Below are 14,949 nucleotides of genomic sequence, written 5' to 3'. Positions count from 1 at the left end.
AAATAATATTACAGTGTTTGGTATACAAGTAAAATAATAATTAAAATATAAAAAAAATAACATTATAGTGTTTAGTTTACAAGTACTTTATTGGAATTGTATATATTTATATTTTTATTATTAATTTTTATATAATATCATTTCTTAAATATATTTTTAATATCATATATTTTATTTTTATTTATTATTATAATATTTTATATTTTCTTTTTAATATATTTATATTTTTATTATTAATTTTTATATAATATTATATTTTAAATATATTTTTAATATCATATATTTTATTTTCTTTTATTATTATAATCTTATATATTTTATTTTTATTTCTTTAATATATTTTTTATATTATATATTTTATTTTAATTTCTTTTACCTATATTATATAAATGTTAATTTTTTACATTTTATTTTATTTTAATTTTTATTCTTATATTATATATTTTATTTTAATATTTTTTATTTTAATTATAATATTATAAAATATTTTTAATAAAGTAATAAAGTTGAAAGGTAAAATTATTTTTAAGAACATTGCAAAGTGCGTAATGTGATTGTATTGGTTTTGGACTGTAATCACATTACATACATTGGCTGTAATATTGGTTTTGGACTGTAATCACATTACATACATTGACTGTAATATGATTGCATTGTAATCTTATATTGTATTGATATGTTACAAAACAAAACAAAAAATATACTTTACATCTCATATACCAAACCGACCTAATGCTATAGGCACGTCAAAGAACTAAGATCCCATGAAACACCGAGAAGGAACATGAAGAATAATATTTGATTACAAAACCCCAAGGATAATTGTTTAATGTCATTTGCACCACCCAATAGCAGGTAACACTCAGGATGATTTACGTTGAGGAAGCCAAAAAATGTACGAAAAAAAACATACAGACAGCATCTATTCATCATCTATCGCTAATTCCTTTGGCCAGAACAAAGGAAAAAAATAACTTCAATCACTCCGATCAACTTAACAGTCACCAACTCTATCTCTCAAACCCATTTTCATAGACACATCATAAGCTCCTCCATTCTCCATTCCGTTCAAAGATTCAATCAGCACAATAAATACAGAGCGCTAAAACAACAGAAAAATACTGGAAAACAACCACATTCTATCACCCAAAAATACCCCTAACTCCATCCACCCACCATTATATTGTACAGCTACACCTTTAACACCTCCAAAGTCCAAATCCGTACTCTTCTCCAACACCTCAAACATCCATCCCCTAATACCAAAAATCAAAATGAAAAGTTTCAAATCTCAATTCAATCGCTGATGTCAGTATACATTTGGAGGGGGATAACCTTGGCGATTGTGGTGGATTCAGGGATTTACACAATTTTTGTTCAGGGCAGGTGCCACAAACATTTCATTTGAGCTTGTTTATGCTAGAAATACATAAAATACATCTAATTTAAATTGGCTTAATTCAAGAATAACATGGTAGCAATAAGAAAAGTACAATGTTTATTCTTAGTTTTACTTATTCAAACATAGATGACAAAGCTGGGAACATCAAGCAGACGCAGCAGCCTCCTCCAGCAACTGTTTTACTTTGGTGATGTAATCACTCATTGCTTCCTCTTTAGATTTCCCTGTTTTTTCGTTTAAACAGATCAAAATTTCATAAACAAAAATAAATTCAAATATGTTACAGTTTTAAGGGAAACAAAATCATTAGTTATCGTTAAGAAGTACCTTCAACAGCCTTCCATGCATCCCACTTGTATCTTTCCCTCATATTGAACATTCCAGGACGACCTTTGAATACGACAAAAAAAAATACAAGTCTCAGGAACTTTGTGAGAATTTAGCACAGTTATACACGACAAAAACAATAGGTTAAAGTGAGTTATATACTAACTGGTATTCACTGGTCCAACAGTAGATTGCTTGAACAGTCCATAGAGAATGAGCTTGTTTTCATTTGTTGTGGTCTCTGGTAAGGTTTTAGCTTTCTCAGCATATTGCTCAAATTCCTCCTGCAAGCAGAGTTAGCAAAAAAAACTAAAAATCAAATTGCTTATACTTTTGACAATAAAACAGTAAAAAAACGTAGATATGACCAGCGAAAAAAAAGCACTACCATTCTGTAAATTTGAATTGCTAAAACGCCACACTTCAATATTTTGGATCCAGTAAAATTATACTTTTAATAAAAACGCAGTTTACGCAATATATATATATATATATATATATATAAAATCTCCAAAAACTGAAACAACAGAATCTCCAAAGACTGAAAAGGTAATTGTTATGTGGCAATTCTAAAACAACATGGCAAAATTCACAAAGGCTTCTAAACAAATTTGTTTGCTTTTATTTATCGCAAACAAATCTGAGCTGAAAAGAGTAACTGGAGAAAGAGCACTTGTAGTAGTAGCAATCGTAGCAATGTTTTCAGCATGTTTTAAGATGCTTTACTTATAGCAGAAAGCAGTAATAGGAAATTGATAAAACCAAGAAGAGATCTACAGATTTGTTGACTTCCTGGGTCCAACCAGTTGAATAGAAAGCCTGAAACTTCCAGATCTGAAAGTCTTCTCCTTTAAACGATTACTTCACTTAAAATTAACAATTGCGCCATTGAATGGTAAGAAAGCGAGAAGAAGAATATCATAAAAACGTATCTGCGGAAGCAATTAGACTGATTCCAGTGAAAGAAAATTTCCCGATGTGGTTGAATGACAGAATCAATGAATCATCAAGACAAGATCAAACAACAGAAATAGATTAGTTAATTAAATTACAAATGGAGAGGAAAGGAAATCACACCTTCAAACCCATTTTTCTCGCGCAGTAGATGAATTGTAGACGCAAAGACCACCTTCTTGTTATGTTACCTTCGGTGGACTGCCGTTACTTATAAGCACGGCCGAGTAACGTGGTACAACCAGAAGTGTTTCTACCTTTTCTATTTAAAAAGAAAAAAAAATACTCTTAATATTCCAGTAAATAATAATAGTAATAGTAATTAATTACACTTAAATCACGGCATATTCGTTGTTGGTAGATTGTTAGATATGATACGCGTGTAGCTTACATTGGGCTTGCATATATCTCATATATCTAATCTGGTGCAGTTGCAACTTGCAAGTTCGAAAAAATCATGCCCCTTTGCTCCGTCTCTTTCTAAATAAGAGAATTTACTTTGTTATTATATTTTATATCATAAAATTTTTAATTTTTTTTTGTAAGATAGAAGTTTAATGATTTGTATATTTACAATACAATACAGTACAAAAAAAAGTTAAATGTTGAAAAACCAACAACAATTTTTCAAACATTGATAAGAATAACTAGACAAAAACAAAAGATTATTATTCTAATATTCTCCAACTCCACTGACGATGACAAATGTAGATTACTAATCTTAATTCTTAAGCGAGTGGGTGTGGGTTCCCAACATAAAGAAAAAACCCCGCCCAGCAAAACTTTGGCACATAATGATGTTATCACCCATGAAAATTTTTTTCTCTCATTTTCTAGGACTCTTGACATAAGAAGATTGAATCTACGACAGAAATTCCAGTTAGCTATTCTCTTCTATCAACCAGACAACCGATTTGGTTACAAAGCTGTAGACAACATCTTCAGCTATGATAAGCCTTGTGAGAAATCACAAGAAGAAATTTATGATTCATCGCTACTGCTCTCAGTGAGAACAACTACTTCCTCTTTCGCCTTCAGCTTCTTCCTAGGTCTTTTTTCAGTGCCTTGTTCTTCTTCCAACACATTATCATTTAGCTGCTCAGCAATATCATACTTCTTGACTTCTTCAAGAATTCTATCCCCATACTTCTCTGTCTTTAACTTTCCAATAATCATCTCCAACTGCAAAAAACAATAACAAAATACAAGTATAACTATTGATTTTCTCTCTCTATGTCTACAGATGGAAACACTAGGGCTAAAACATACCATAGAACCCTAGATTAAAGGTGCTACACATGATATGACAAACTAGGGTTTCATTCCAGTAATTGATTGTCAAGCATAGGATATGTCAAGCACACAAGAGAAGAATTAGAAACTTTGAGACATGCCTCTTCAGTTGAACTTGGTTTTTTGGTACTTATGATGCTGATCTGTTGACCTGACAAGACAGCATGAGGGAATATTTCCCCATTGTGGGAAGAAGCAAGTTCCTTCCTCAGCTCATCTAGCTTAAACTCCAAACCAGATGTGACACCATGTTTAATTGATTTCCTGTTACCGTCCATAACCTTCGATCTGCCAGCAACCTCCATCTTAACAATTTTTTTCCCTGCATGCTCGATGATAAATCAATTGTGCCAATTTTAACATACTTTGGGGTAGGATGGAATTATGATGGTTTAACTAACGAAATATGATTCATATATGGACAAAAAGAGCAGCAAAGTAACCTGTCTTGTTCTGACATGGACTTCTATGCAACAGTAGCAAGTGCAGAAGAGCATGTAGGAAAAACTATAGCTAGAAAATAAATGGCAGAAAATGAGCAGCATCCAATATTCCACCAACGTGAATTAACCTATACCTTGCAAAATTTGGTTTGCTGAGGGTCCTACTGTAACGTAAGCATTTGTAGCATAAGCTGTATGCTGAAAATCTTCCTTCTGCATAATGAAAGGGGGAAACAGAAGAAAAAACAAACTGACAAAAATCATAAAATTGCATTTAAAAGCAAAATCTCAACATTCAGAACCACTGCAGCACCCTAACGGGGTAAAAGCCCTACAGTACAAACAATCGGACAACAACAATTAATTATTGTAGCAATTGGCAAACTTGCTTCATAATATCAATGTTTTATTTACTATAAGTTCTTGTTTATTCCTATTCTCCCCCTAAACTGAAACTGTCAGTTCATAATTACTAGACATTCTTAAAAAATTGAAACACAAGGGTGTATGCCCAAATATTTCCAATTATAAAGAAGCAGCAACACAACTTCAAGTGAATCTTTGCGGTTTGTGCAGAATGAATGCTGCAAATGCAGGATAACCAGTCATTATTTCAATATCTAGAAGACTGCTTATCCCACATTTACATCATTCATTTTGCACAATTTAAAGGTATAGTATTTATTCTCCTCTCTCATGCTAGTAGAATTATGATGTAAACATTTTAAACCACTTGCTCATTTGTCAAAACTCAACAGCTGCAAGTTGAATAACAGGTACCCATCTATATCTTGTGGTAACTCAGACTTAAAAACAGTGACTGACTAGTTGAAAACCCTAATGAGCATTCCAGAGAAATATTCCTGCTATTGGTAGTGGCACCCATATAGCACATGATTTCCTAATGTAATTTAGCATGAATCAAAACTTTTACCTCCAGTTAATAATGAGCAATTTCAAGAGTGCAGTATGGTTCAAAAATACCTAATCAAGTTTATACAGTTCATGCAGAATTGTAAGGAATATTAAGTTTAAAAAATTGCCGATTGCTAACAAACATATCATTACAAAATTCTAATGTGGTCAGCAGCCAGATCAGATGGGTTTAATGCTGAGGCAAATCTGACTTTCTGGATTCATGGTCCACAGGGTCAGTAATTCTTACCAAAACACGATCTAGTATAAGCTGTACTACAAGCTGTTCCAGTTCTTCCCTCTTTAGTTCAAAGTCTGGGGCATTCATAAAAATAAAAAATATATTTATGTAACTATAATATATGTGAATTTGAGAGAACTTACTTTAAAATAATGCAAGAGAATGAGAGAAACACAACATTAATCTTGCATACCAAACAAGCAGATTTATGTAGCCAACATGTTGAATATGGCATTAGAGATAACATTATTGAGGGTATATGTCCCAAATGCTACCCAACCAAAAAGTTTATGAAGTTTCAATATTGAAGCACATGTCAATACAAGATTGTTAGGTAAGTACATTTTGAGAATACTGTAAAGATGCATAAATGCCTAATATTAACCACATTGCTCAAGCCATGATATCTGAGTTTTCTTAATCACAACATAAAGGATATCTGTGTCTTAGGATTGACATTACTTTAATGCACCAGGAGAGAAAGGAACACTTACCACCACCCTAGTTCAATCCTTATACTCTACCCCAATGAACGTTATACCCCTACAAAAAAAAAATTCTATTTTCCATCTTTATTCTCCTCTTATGTCTTATTAGATAGAAAACAAAAGGTTTAGCATGCTACAAATATATACAGTAGAAATGCAAGGAAGTACATGTCAGTGTCTATAATGGCGTATAGATATATCCTAACTATGCTTATTAGATATAGTTATAACAAGAGATGGATGAACCTAGTTGCTTCTGCTTATTTTTTGCTCTGTCCACCAATTGCAACATTGTTACTCTTTGATTGTTCTCTTGCATATCATGTACCAGAGAAATCATAAGTTTTGTTTGACCTGCAAAGAATGATCATATGAGGCAAAATATCCTTCATTGTACCAAACAGAATAAATATTGCACAAGATAATTCCTTATATGACAAATATTTTACAAAATAAAATGAGTTTAACGTATGGAAAACATTCAGCTCCATAAACAAAACAACCTTAAGCACTTCCTTCTTCTGAAGAAAGGAAAACAGAGAAAAAAATAAAGACAGAAATGAAACTCAGAACAAGGAGAATAAAAATATGCTCTTTTATTCATTGAAATATTAAATTATTAGTCCTTGGCCTCAACAATAATTGGCCCTCCTTTCTTCTTCCTCTCTACTTCTATCCCTATTGAAGTGCTAGTAATGACAGAAAGTGAATGTGTGTTAAAGGCTGAAGGCCGAAAAGCTGGTTTCAATGTGCATGCTTTAATTACGGGTTCCTGAGAAAATTTATTATTAAGGATCAACATGAAACCTCAAATGACTACTGAGCTGAGTCAAGATTTAATTTAAGTTGTATCTTTGTAAGTTGTGGTGTGTCCTGGGTTTATGTTTGTCTAGTCATATTTTTGGGTATTTATAAATGGCCCAAGGGTATTTGGCATCAACCTTACGTTCTTTGCCACATATGTCATGTAGTTCTCTTATGCACCTATATATCACATAGACCATGTAGTTCCAATACATCATCAAGCACAATTTGCAACTTTTCAAAAGCATCATCTTTGTGAGGGTGTGACAGCCACGTCCCAGGTGTTATTGCTAAGAAACCCTAGGAGAGTTTCCCAGAGTTTTCACTTCTCCATATTCTTTGTTTATTTCTTTTTCCAAGCAAAACACCAAATATAGAAATCAATAGGAGGGGGAGGGGGGATAAAAATGTAAAAGAAAGAGAAAAATCCATGTACTAAGAAGCAAATCAAACGAAAATTGACCGCTATAATGAATGACTCTTTCATTTCCTTTCAATTTTCTGAAATGAAAAGTTTAGGCTTCATTCCAAACTATATCAGTATTTGGAATCTAATAAGGGATTAGATAATAAGATAAGTAGCACAACTCCTAGACCAGAAAAGTCTAGGAAATCAATAATCCATTCAAGAAGCTAATATGGAGACAGTTTTCTGCTAGAATAAAACAACAAAAGAAAACACCTTATTGAGACTTTTATGAAAACATATTAATGATTATAAATGTCAAAATATTTTACTTCCATAATATACATTTGCCTTTCAGCCTGCAACATTATAGTCAAGAAATAGACTTAGACTCGTTGCGTAGGGAACACAAATACTGTGCTTTGTCAACTGTTTTTTTGGCTCAGCCAGAGAAAATGAAAAGTGTCTGATAAATAAATGAGTTGAAAGAAAGGCAAAGAGAAGATTATTGAAAAATAAAGTTTAAATAATGAACAAATCACTCGTATGAATAGAAGTTGTAAATGGTGGTTCTTGTGATGAGAAGAGGAAGCGTTGCAAACAAGTAAGGGACGTACCGGAGGTAACGAAGAGGAAGATTGGAGCAGTTCCTGAAGCACTAAATGTCGTGGCAGGTGGAAGAGAATAAGAAAAGAATAAGTGTTCTGAGTGAAAATAGGCTAAGGAGAAAAACTATGAGTCAAAGTCCAGTAGTTCTGAAAAGTCCCCTTTCTGAGTTGTGAAGGTTCTATATATATAATGTCAAAAAAAACAGTTACAAGAAGAGGTTTTAATACACGTAATGAATGATACCATTAAGGAGAGTTTTAATGTTAGGTAACCGTTATTGAAGTTAATTTTGAATAACGGTTAAAAAACTTATTATGTGACCATTGAGATAATTATATTTAATAAGACTTGTTCTCGAGTGGGAGCTAATAAAGAAAAGCTGTACGTGAACAGATACAAAAGAGGAAGCTGTACATGAACAGGTACAAGAGAAAAAGTTATACGTGAACAAGTATACGAGAATAAGGAAAAAGTAGAAAACACTTATACTTCAGGAAAAGGTTAAGAGAGACCTCTTAACTACCTCCATATCTGAGCCACCAAACCAAACTCTTCAGAACATCCCAATATGAAAGTAACCCCTGAACCCTGCCACCTATTCCAGATTACTTTCATTGTCATTTGTGTGAAATTATTATTTTGTACAAAATAAGTGTTCTACTTGTATTAATTATTCCACATGGAGTAATGCTCCACCTATTCTAGTTGTTCTGCGTGAAGTAGTGCTTCACTTATAATGGTTGTTCTCATTATTCTTTATATAATGTTACGCGATAAAATGATTTTTTAGAGAATTAAGTATTAATCAAAATCAACTATCTACAGAAGTCAAAGAAACATACATGAAGCATTCACTTCTTTAACCTCACTTGAGAATGCACAGTTGTCACACATCCCTGACATAACATGAGATTATGATTACATCTAATCAAAATTGTCATAACAACAACAGCAAGTAAAAGCAAATGTTATACCATTGCATTCTTGTAATGGCTCTGCAAAATGCTGGAAAAAGGCACCTCGGCGACACTGTCTTTTTGACTACAATAAGAAGAAACTTTGGTAGCCCTCTTGAAATAAAGGATCTCACACGTGCAGATGACTAGTAATGTAACTAAATCCAAATGAAATAAGTACCAATTCTCAAACATATGCTGGAAACAGTGCTAGCAACACTACAAGCCAATGAATACAATGGTAGAAATAGAGCATTGAGTTCTTCCAACCCCTATAAAGCAAGAGGCTTTCAAGTAGGAGTCATCAAACATATTAGCATGAAAAAATAGCTTTTTTTATATTTAGAGAAAGGGCAATTCAAACCCTACTCTTTTTGAGAGAGATCATACACCAACCAATGAGTCAAACGCTCGCATGTTAGCATGAAAAAAATAGTTATGTTGGGATCTTGCCATTGTAAAGTGGGTTTTCCATTTCTTCTTTCCCCCATTAATTCCACCACATATAGCTTAAGGTTAAAACTTAACAGGAAGTCAGCAACAAAGAAGGTAAACTTCAACAAATATCAGTTATATCTGATCATCAGAATCATTCTTCCAGACAAGTTCCCCACAGTATAAAGAGCAAGCACTCTTATTGAGCCACTTCAGAAAAGAAACATGACATAGGAGATCAAAAACAGATTATTTTACCTGACAATATCGAACTATGTCATAAAGGTTCTGCAATCCAGATTTCTCATAGAATACCATGGAACTCTGTTCGAATATAGAACATGATTAATATTATAAGAAAGTCTAGAGCAAACATGACACTGTAAAAAAATGCCAACGAATTACCTGCCTAGGAACATCAGCTGGCCTAAAAAATATTAGGCACTCAGAAGGGAGTCCATCTCTTCCAGCTCGGCCACTTTCCTGCAGCTATGTAAGTTAGAGAAGAAGAGAATATAGGAAGGAAAGAGTTTACAGGGAAGGGCCAAAAACCTGGTAATATGTTTCCATTGATTTACTCAGGCTGTGATGGATGACAAACCTGACTACAAGCAGCTACAGAGTATCAAATTATGAACCAGTATTAAATATAAGAAAAACTGGTATAAATGATATATATGATAATGAATAACATCCATATAATCATAATAAAAAGAAAGGTACACATTAAAGAAGAGGAAAAAAAGAGAGAGAGGAATGACAACAAATGCTAACCTAGAGTTCTAAATTTTATCTCCTACAGGACAAAGGTATCAACTTTTGTTAGTTCCAGTATTAGTTTCATCTATAAAATATGGAGACTACCAAGACATAGGTTGTAGATGTTTCAGCAAGAAGAATTGCCAGAAAAGTATAATGGTGTCATAATCAATTAAGACATGCATAAAAACTACAAAACATAACCTTCGCAAGCTAAACGACCATATCGATGTACAGTGGGATGCCTAATGAAGAAATACCATCCTTTTTCTTTTTCCCCTAAATACCATTTTTTGTGCTTGAAACTATATCATATCTGAATTAGATGTAATGAGCACCTGAAAGACATTAGAATGGCTAACTATTTGTGCATGTACTATTCTAGAATCCCAGAATTTCATTTTGTTATTATTGTGAAGAGTAAGAACACTCTAGTGACCAGCTATCTATGTCAATTCAATTATATAGAGGGTCCCTTAATTTGATGTTTATCTAAATAAGAACTTTTTTATTTGAGTTTTCTTTAATATTCACAGCGAAGGTAGTGAAGGTTATGTAAGTTATTTTGAGTTTTGCTGGAAATGTCAATACCTATACTAAGAGTATAAAAGTAATTTTAGGACTTGTGCTTTTGTTTATAATTTGAGATTAAGGCCATGTTGGTAGTTTCCTGCTATAGATGCCCAATTTTAGCTAACTATTATTTCTTTAAATATTGTCTTACATAATAAGAATAAGCGTTGATCAGCCATGTCACACAGAGAATGAAAGTAACTCAGAATGAGTGGAAAGGTTCACGAGTTATTTTCACGTTTTGGATGCTTTAGAGAGTTTGGCTTGGTGGCTCAAATATAGAAATAGTTAAGAGGACTTCCTCTTAACCTTTTCTTAAAATACAAGTGCTTAACCTTTTTTCCTCTTTTTTAATAGTACACGTGATGCATTGTTAAGTGTCACTATTTCACTACCCAAAATATATGAGCACTATCCAATTACGTACTTTTCCCATAACATCCCATAAGCGGTTCTTTACCATGCTCTTCCCATAAGCTGTTCTTCTCATAATGAATGTGCTTTTCTCATAACAAGCACGTTTTTCCATACAGAACATGTTCTCCTAAAACAACTATCCAATTACATGTTATTCTCATAAGTTCCAATAAGTCGATGCTCTTCCCCTAAGTCTTTCTTCTCATCGTGGATGTGCTCTTCCAATAACAAATACATTCTTCCATGCAGAACGTGTTCTCTTAAAAGTGTTTTTCTTCTACCAATTACTCTTAAGAGAGCACTCCTATTTAGTACAAGGCAACTAATCAAGGGATCAAAAAATCATCCAAGATTATTTTCAAAACTCTCTCTCAAAGCTCTTCCAAAGTTTCTCTACTCAACTCTTTCCATCCACCACGCTTCACTACTCTCTCCACCTATTCCTCAATTTCTTATTCCTCACTGCCTGCCACAAAAGCACTTACGCTTCAAAGATTGCTTCAATTTTTCTCTTTGCTACCTCTAGTGCATTCCGTTTTACTTGTTGCAACACATCTTCTCTCTTTACCAAACGTAACACGTCTCTATAAGATTAGGATTAGAGGAACTCAATAAGTATGAAACTTTCAATGAAAACAACTCATGCTCTTGGTGATTATGTAAAGCAAATAGCTTTGGGGATGAACCCCAAGGCAACCTAAGTGTGAAGCTTGATCTTTTCTTCGTTCTTCAACAAAGACTTCTCAACTAACCAGTTTCTTTTGCCACCATAGAACCTAAATGTTTCTTGGCATAAACCCCATTATACGTGCAGCAATGCATCCATAAATTAAATCCAAATATATCAAAGTATAGTTCACAGGGACTGAAATGAATATAAGAGACACTCAAATAAACAAAAATCTAAATTTGTATTTGAAACAAATGAATTCCACATGGTTTGGTGGAATTTAGTTGCAAATCTATTATTTTCATTCTTTGGAATCAATAGAATTATTGATTTTAAACATGATAATTTAATTGTAAACAAATTTTTTCTTAAAGGCATAAAAGACGTTTCAAATGAAATGCACTACAATTTCATTAGTTTGGAATGCACTGTAACAATTCATTATAGCTTCATATGGTTATTTAAGCTTATTTAAGGTTCTTAAAGGATCTACATCATTTCAGGTTTAAAGCAAGTCCATGGCCTTTGAACATTATAATGTTGGGGAGATTTGGCACTACTTGACACCCAATGAATCTGATTGTGGACGATAAGAATATACATGCTCTAGTGATAGACAAACTTGATTAAGGACAGCTCTCTTTTTTTTTTTTTCTTTTTATCTTTATTCTCCCAGTCCAAGTCTACAAAGGTCTCAATAGACATGCAGATATTGGTCTTCTATATTTCTAGATCCATCTGAATGTTTTTCCCTCTCTTCTACCTCTTAGGAATGGGTGACAACCCATTTTTGGTGTGCCACAACAAATGAGTCTGATTGTGATCCAAAAGAACCATGATCTGGAACCTGCGAATTGGTTGACAATTCCATGGACACTGCAACAACCTTGGTAACTATGCGTAAGCATGAATTTAGCTAACAATAGAGTGCTAAAAGTTCATTGATGCTATCTTAAATCATACTCAGAATTTGGTTGTCATTTTCATGATGATTGCTTTGATTACAAGTTTGTACTTAGTGGGCTTTTACCATAGTGTCAAAATTAATATTCCAATTTATCATTTGAGTCACTAGATTTCATATTTGTAATCAAAAGACTAGATCAACTTGAGTAGTTTTTGAAACAGAGGCCATAACTCAAAAAAGCGTTGGCTGGTGTTTGGTAAAGTTTCAAAGGTTTACTGAGGCGATGCAGTACTTTCAACAGCATACTTTATTAACAGAATGCCCCTACAAACATTTAATTTTAAGAAACCTTTAGAAGTTCTACAAGGTAGTAATTCATATATTGTTCTTCTAAAAATTTTTGGACGTGTGTGTTTTGTTTACAAGAGGAATGTAGATAAATTAGAACCTAATGCTCTTAAATGTGTGTTTGTTGGCTACTCTGCAACTTAAAAGGGATATAAGTGTTACCATCCACCCTCAAAAAACTACTTTGTAAGTATAGACGTTACCTTTAGGGAGTCTGAACCTTATTTTTTTACACCTCAGTCACCTTTTCAACGAGAGCATAAGGAGGAAGAGGTGAAGGTGATAGTGTCACAGGAGTTTTCTCTTGACCCATGCGGCCTAACCTTTGCCTTAACCACAAACACTTAGAAAGGCTAGCAACCTTTTCAAATAGAACAAGTTAGGATCGTTTATGGCAAGCACAATAAGAGTATAGTGAGCTTTGGGAACAAAGAGAGAGTTTTATTGCATATAAAGTCAGTACAAGAGTCATTAGTTACAAATAAAAGGACACAGAGCCCTTTGAACTATTACAAGTCAATGTGCCATGAGCCGACCTTGCATAGGGCCATCACAAAGTAGAATTCCCTAGGAGTTTCAAGTCTTTTGTGCTTCCAAAAGAGATGTTCCCCTTTTCAAACATTGTAATGGTACTTGGTGACATTTGTAGAAATTCTTTCGAAAATTTTTAAGTGAAGACCTTTTAGGAAAGAAATGTCCCCATCTCAAGCATTGTAATAGTTATTTGTGAAATACTCGTAAAATCTTGTAAATTCTTTATAGGAGGTGAACAGTCAACGGATTGTTAGGCTGCCTCACTAATAAAGGTAAGTTTGTAGCGAATCATCTAAAGTTGCCCCTATGGCCCAATGATGACATATCTTGGTCCTTTTGCACTCATTTTCATATTAATAAAATATTTTTTTTGACCTTAATAATTGCGTATGGCATTCGATATGCCCTATGATTTCAATATGCGATGCTTTAATCTAATTTGTTGCTATTATTAATGTTTAATCAAATGTAAACAAGTTATTAGCCAGCTTGCGTGGAAGCGTCCACCCAAATGCCGCACGGACTATCACATACTTAAATGATAGAGCGTAATTCGTGACATTTGGTATTAGAGCACGGGTGAGACATGTTGAGCTAAAGAGTAAACATGATGACCATACAGAGTGCACCAAAAGATCATCAAAAGATTGATAAGCTAATGGCCACGATGGCCACGATAAAAGCTCAAATGGTCCAACGAGAGCGAATTAATAAAATTAAGATAGTTCATTTGGAATTATCCGAGATAATTAATACCTTGAATGATGAGACTAAGAATGCGTTAAGCGCTCCCTAAGGCGAGATTGGAGAATTGAGAGCTCTGATAAATCTTTTAGTTATTGCTGTAGGTAATGCCAGTGCAAACTCAGAAAATCAAGGTAAAAGAGATAGTGTCAGAACCCAAGCGATATAAAGTAACTAGATATGTCCAGGAGATGGAGAGCTTCCCTTTAGATATTGAGCAGTATTTTCAAGCTGTGTGCACAAAATCAAAAGAAAACAAAGTGGCTATGGCTTCAAAGTATTTTACTGGAGACTCAAAGTTATAGTGACGTTCCAAATTCATTAATGATGATAGCCGCATCAACACTTAGGAAGGCCTCAAACAAGAACTAAAGAACCAATTTTTTTCTAAAAATGTTGAGTATATGGCGTGATAGAAGTTGTGGGAGTTTCCAAAAACGAGATAAGTGCGAAAGTTGTGATAAATTTCTCAACTCTAATGCTAGATATTAGGGATATTACTGAAAAAGATAGACCATTTTATTCCCTCAAGGGTCTGAAACCATGAGCTGAGACGGAGTAACAGCAATGGAAGGTACAAGCTGTGACTTCAGTGATGGCAGCTACCAAACTCTTTACTGATTATAATAAAAACTCCAAAAATAAAGAGACTCCATCCAGGACCAATAGCTCTATCTCAAACAGTGAGACAATTTTCGAAATTTAGCAAACCCTCGAGTGGGGG

The 14,949-nt window shown here is 33.6% G+C and overlaps 2 protein-coding genes across 7 annotated transcripts in view; both read right to left on the bottom strand.

Annotated features, from left to right (window-relative positions):
* Nucleotides 1–1,269: 1,269 nt before the first annotated feature.
* On the bottom strand, nucleotides 1,270–2,959 carry ACBP6 (acyl-CoA-binding protein 6). The gene is made up of 4 exons (XM_021439124.1): nucleotides 2,807–2,959; nucleotides 1,896–2,013; nucleotides 1,730–1,792; nucleotides 1,270–1,626 (listed from the first exon to the last, which is right to left on the bottom strand). The coding sequence occupies exons 1-4, from the start codon at nucleotides 2,816–2,818 to the stop codon at nucleotides 1,547–1,549; spliced, it is 273 nt and encodes a 90-aa protein (XP_021294799.1). The 5' UTR covers nucleotides 2,819–2,959; the 3' UTR covers nucleotides 1,270–1,546.
* Nucleotides 2,960–3,281: 322 nt separating this feature from the next.
* Nucleotides 3,282–14,949, bottom strand: part of RECQL2 (RECQ helicase L2) — a 21,784-nt gene continuing 10,116 nt past the window's right edge. For 2 of the 6 annotated variants that reach the window (XM_021439043.1, XM_021439074.2), the window contains exons 11-21: nucleotides 9,826–9,878; nucleotides 9,679–9,756; nucleotides 9,532–9,597; nucleotides 8,857–8,923; nucleotides 8,725–8,778; nucleotides 8,406–8,477; nucleotides 6,310–6,417; nucleotides 5,585–5,649; nucleotides 4,554–4,632; nucleotides 4,078–4,298; nucleotides 3,282–3,865 (exon numbers count right to left, since the gene is read on the bottom strand). In XM_021439043.1, the coding sequence (XP_021294718.1) occupies nucleotides 3,665–3,865; nucleotides 4,078–4,298; nucleotides 4,554–4,632; nucleotides 5,585–5,649; nucleotides 6,310–6,417; nucleotides 8,406–8,477; nucleotides 8,725–8,778; nucleotides 8,857–8,923; nucleotides 9,532–9,597; nucleotides 9,679–9,756; nucleotides 9,826–9,878 (1,064 nt within the window). In that variant the 3' untranslated portion in view covers nucleotides 3,282–3,664. Of the gene's footprint in view, nucleotides 3,866–3,952; nucleotides 4,299–4,553; nucleotides 4,633–5,584; nucleotides 5,650–6,309; nucleotides 6,418–8,405; nucleotides 8,478–8,724; nucleotides 8,779–8,856; nucleotides 8,924–9,531; nucleotides 9,598–9,678; nucleotides 9,757–9,825; nucleotides 9,879–14,949 lie in introns of those variants that run through there. The other 4 variants (XR_002445904.2, XM_021439051.1, XM_021439059.1 and 1 more) reach the window with 4 other exon arrangements.

This window comes from Theobroma umbraticum, unplaced genomic scaffold (assembly GCF_002168275.2).
Source record: "Theobroma umbraticum cultivar Fairchild unplaced genomic scaffold, ASM216827v3 scaffold_30.0, whole genome shotgun sequence".
In the NCBI taxonomy this organism is placed as follows: Eukaryota; Viridiplantae; Streptophyta; class Magnoliopsida; order Malvales; family Malvaceae; genus Theobroma; species Theobroma umbraticum.
The sequence above is the reverse complement of the archived record's forward strand: the minus strand, read 5'-3'. Positions and strand labels throughout refer to the sequence as shown.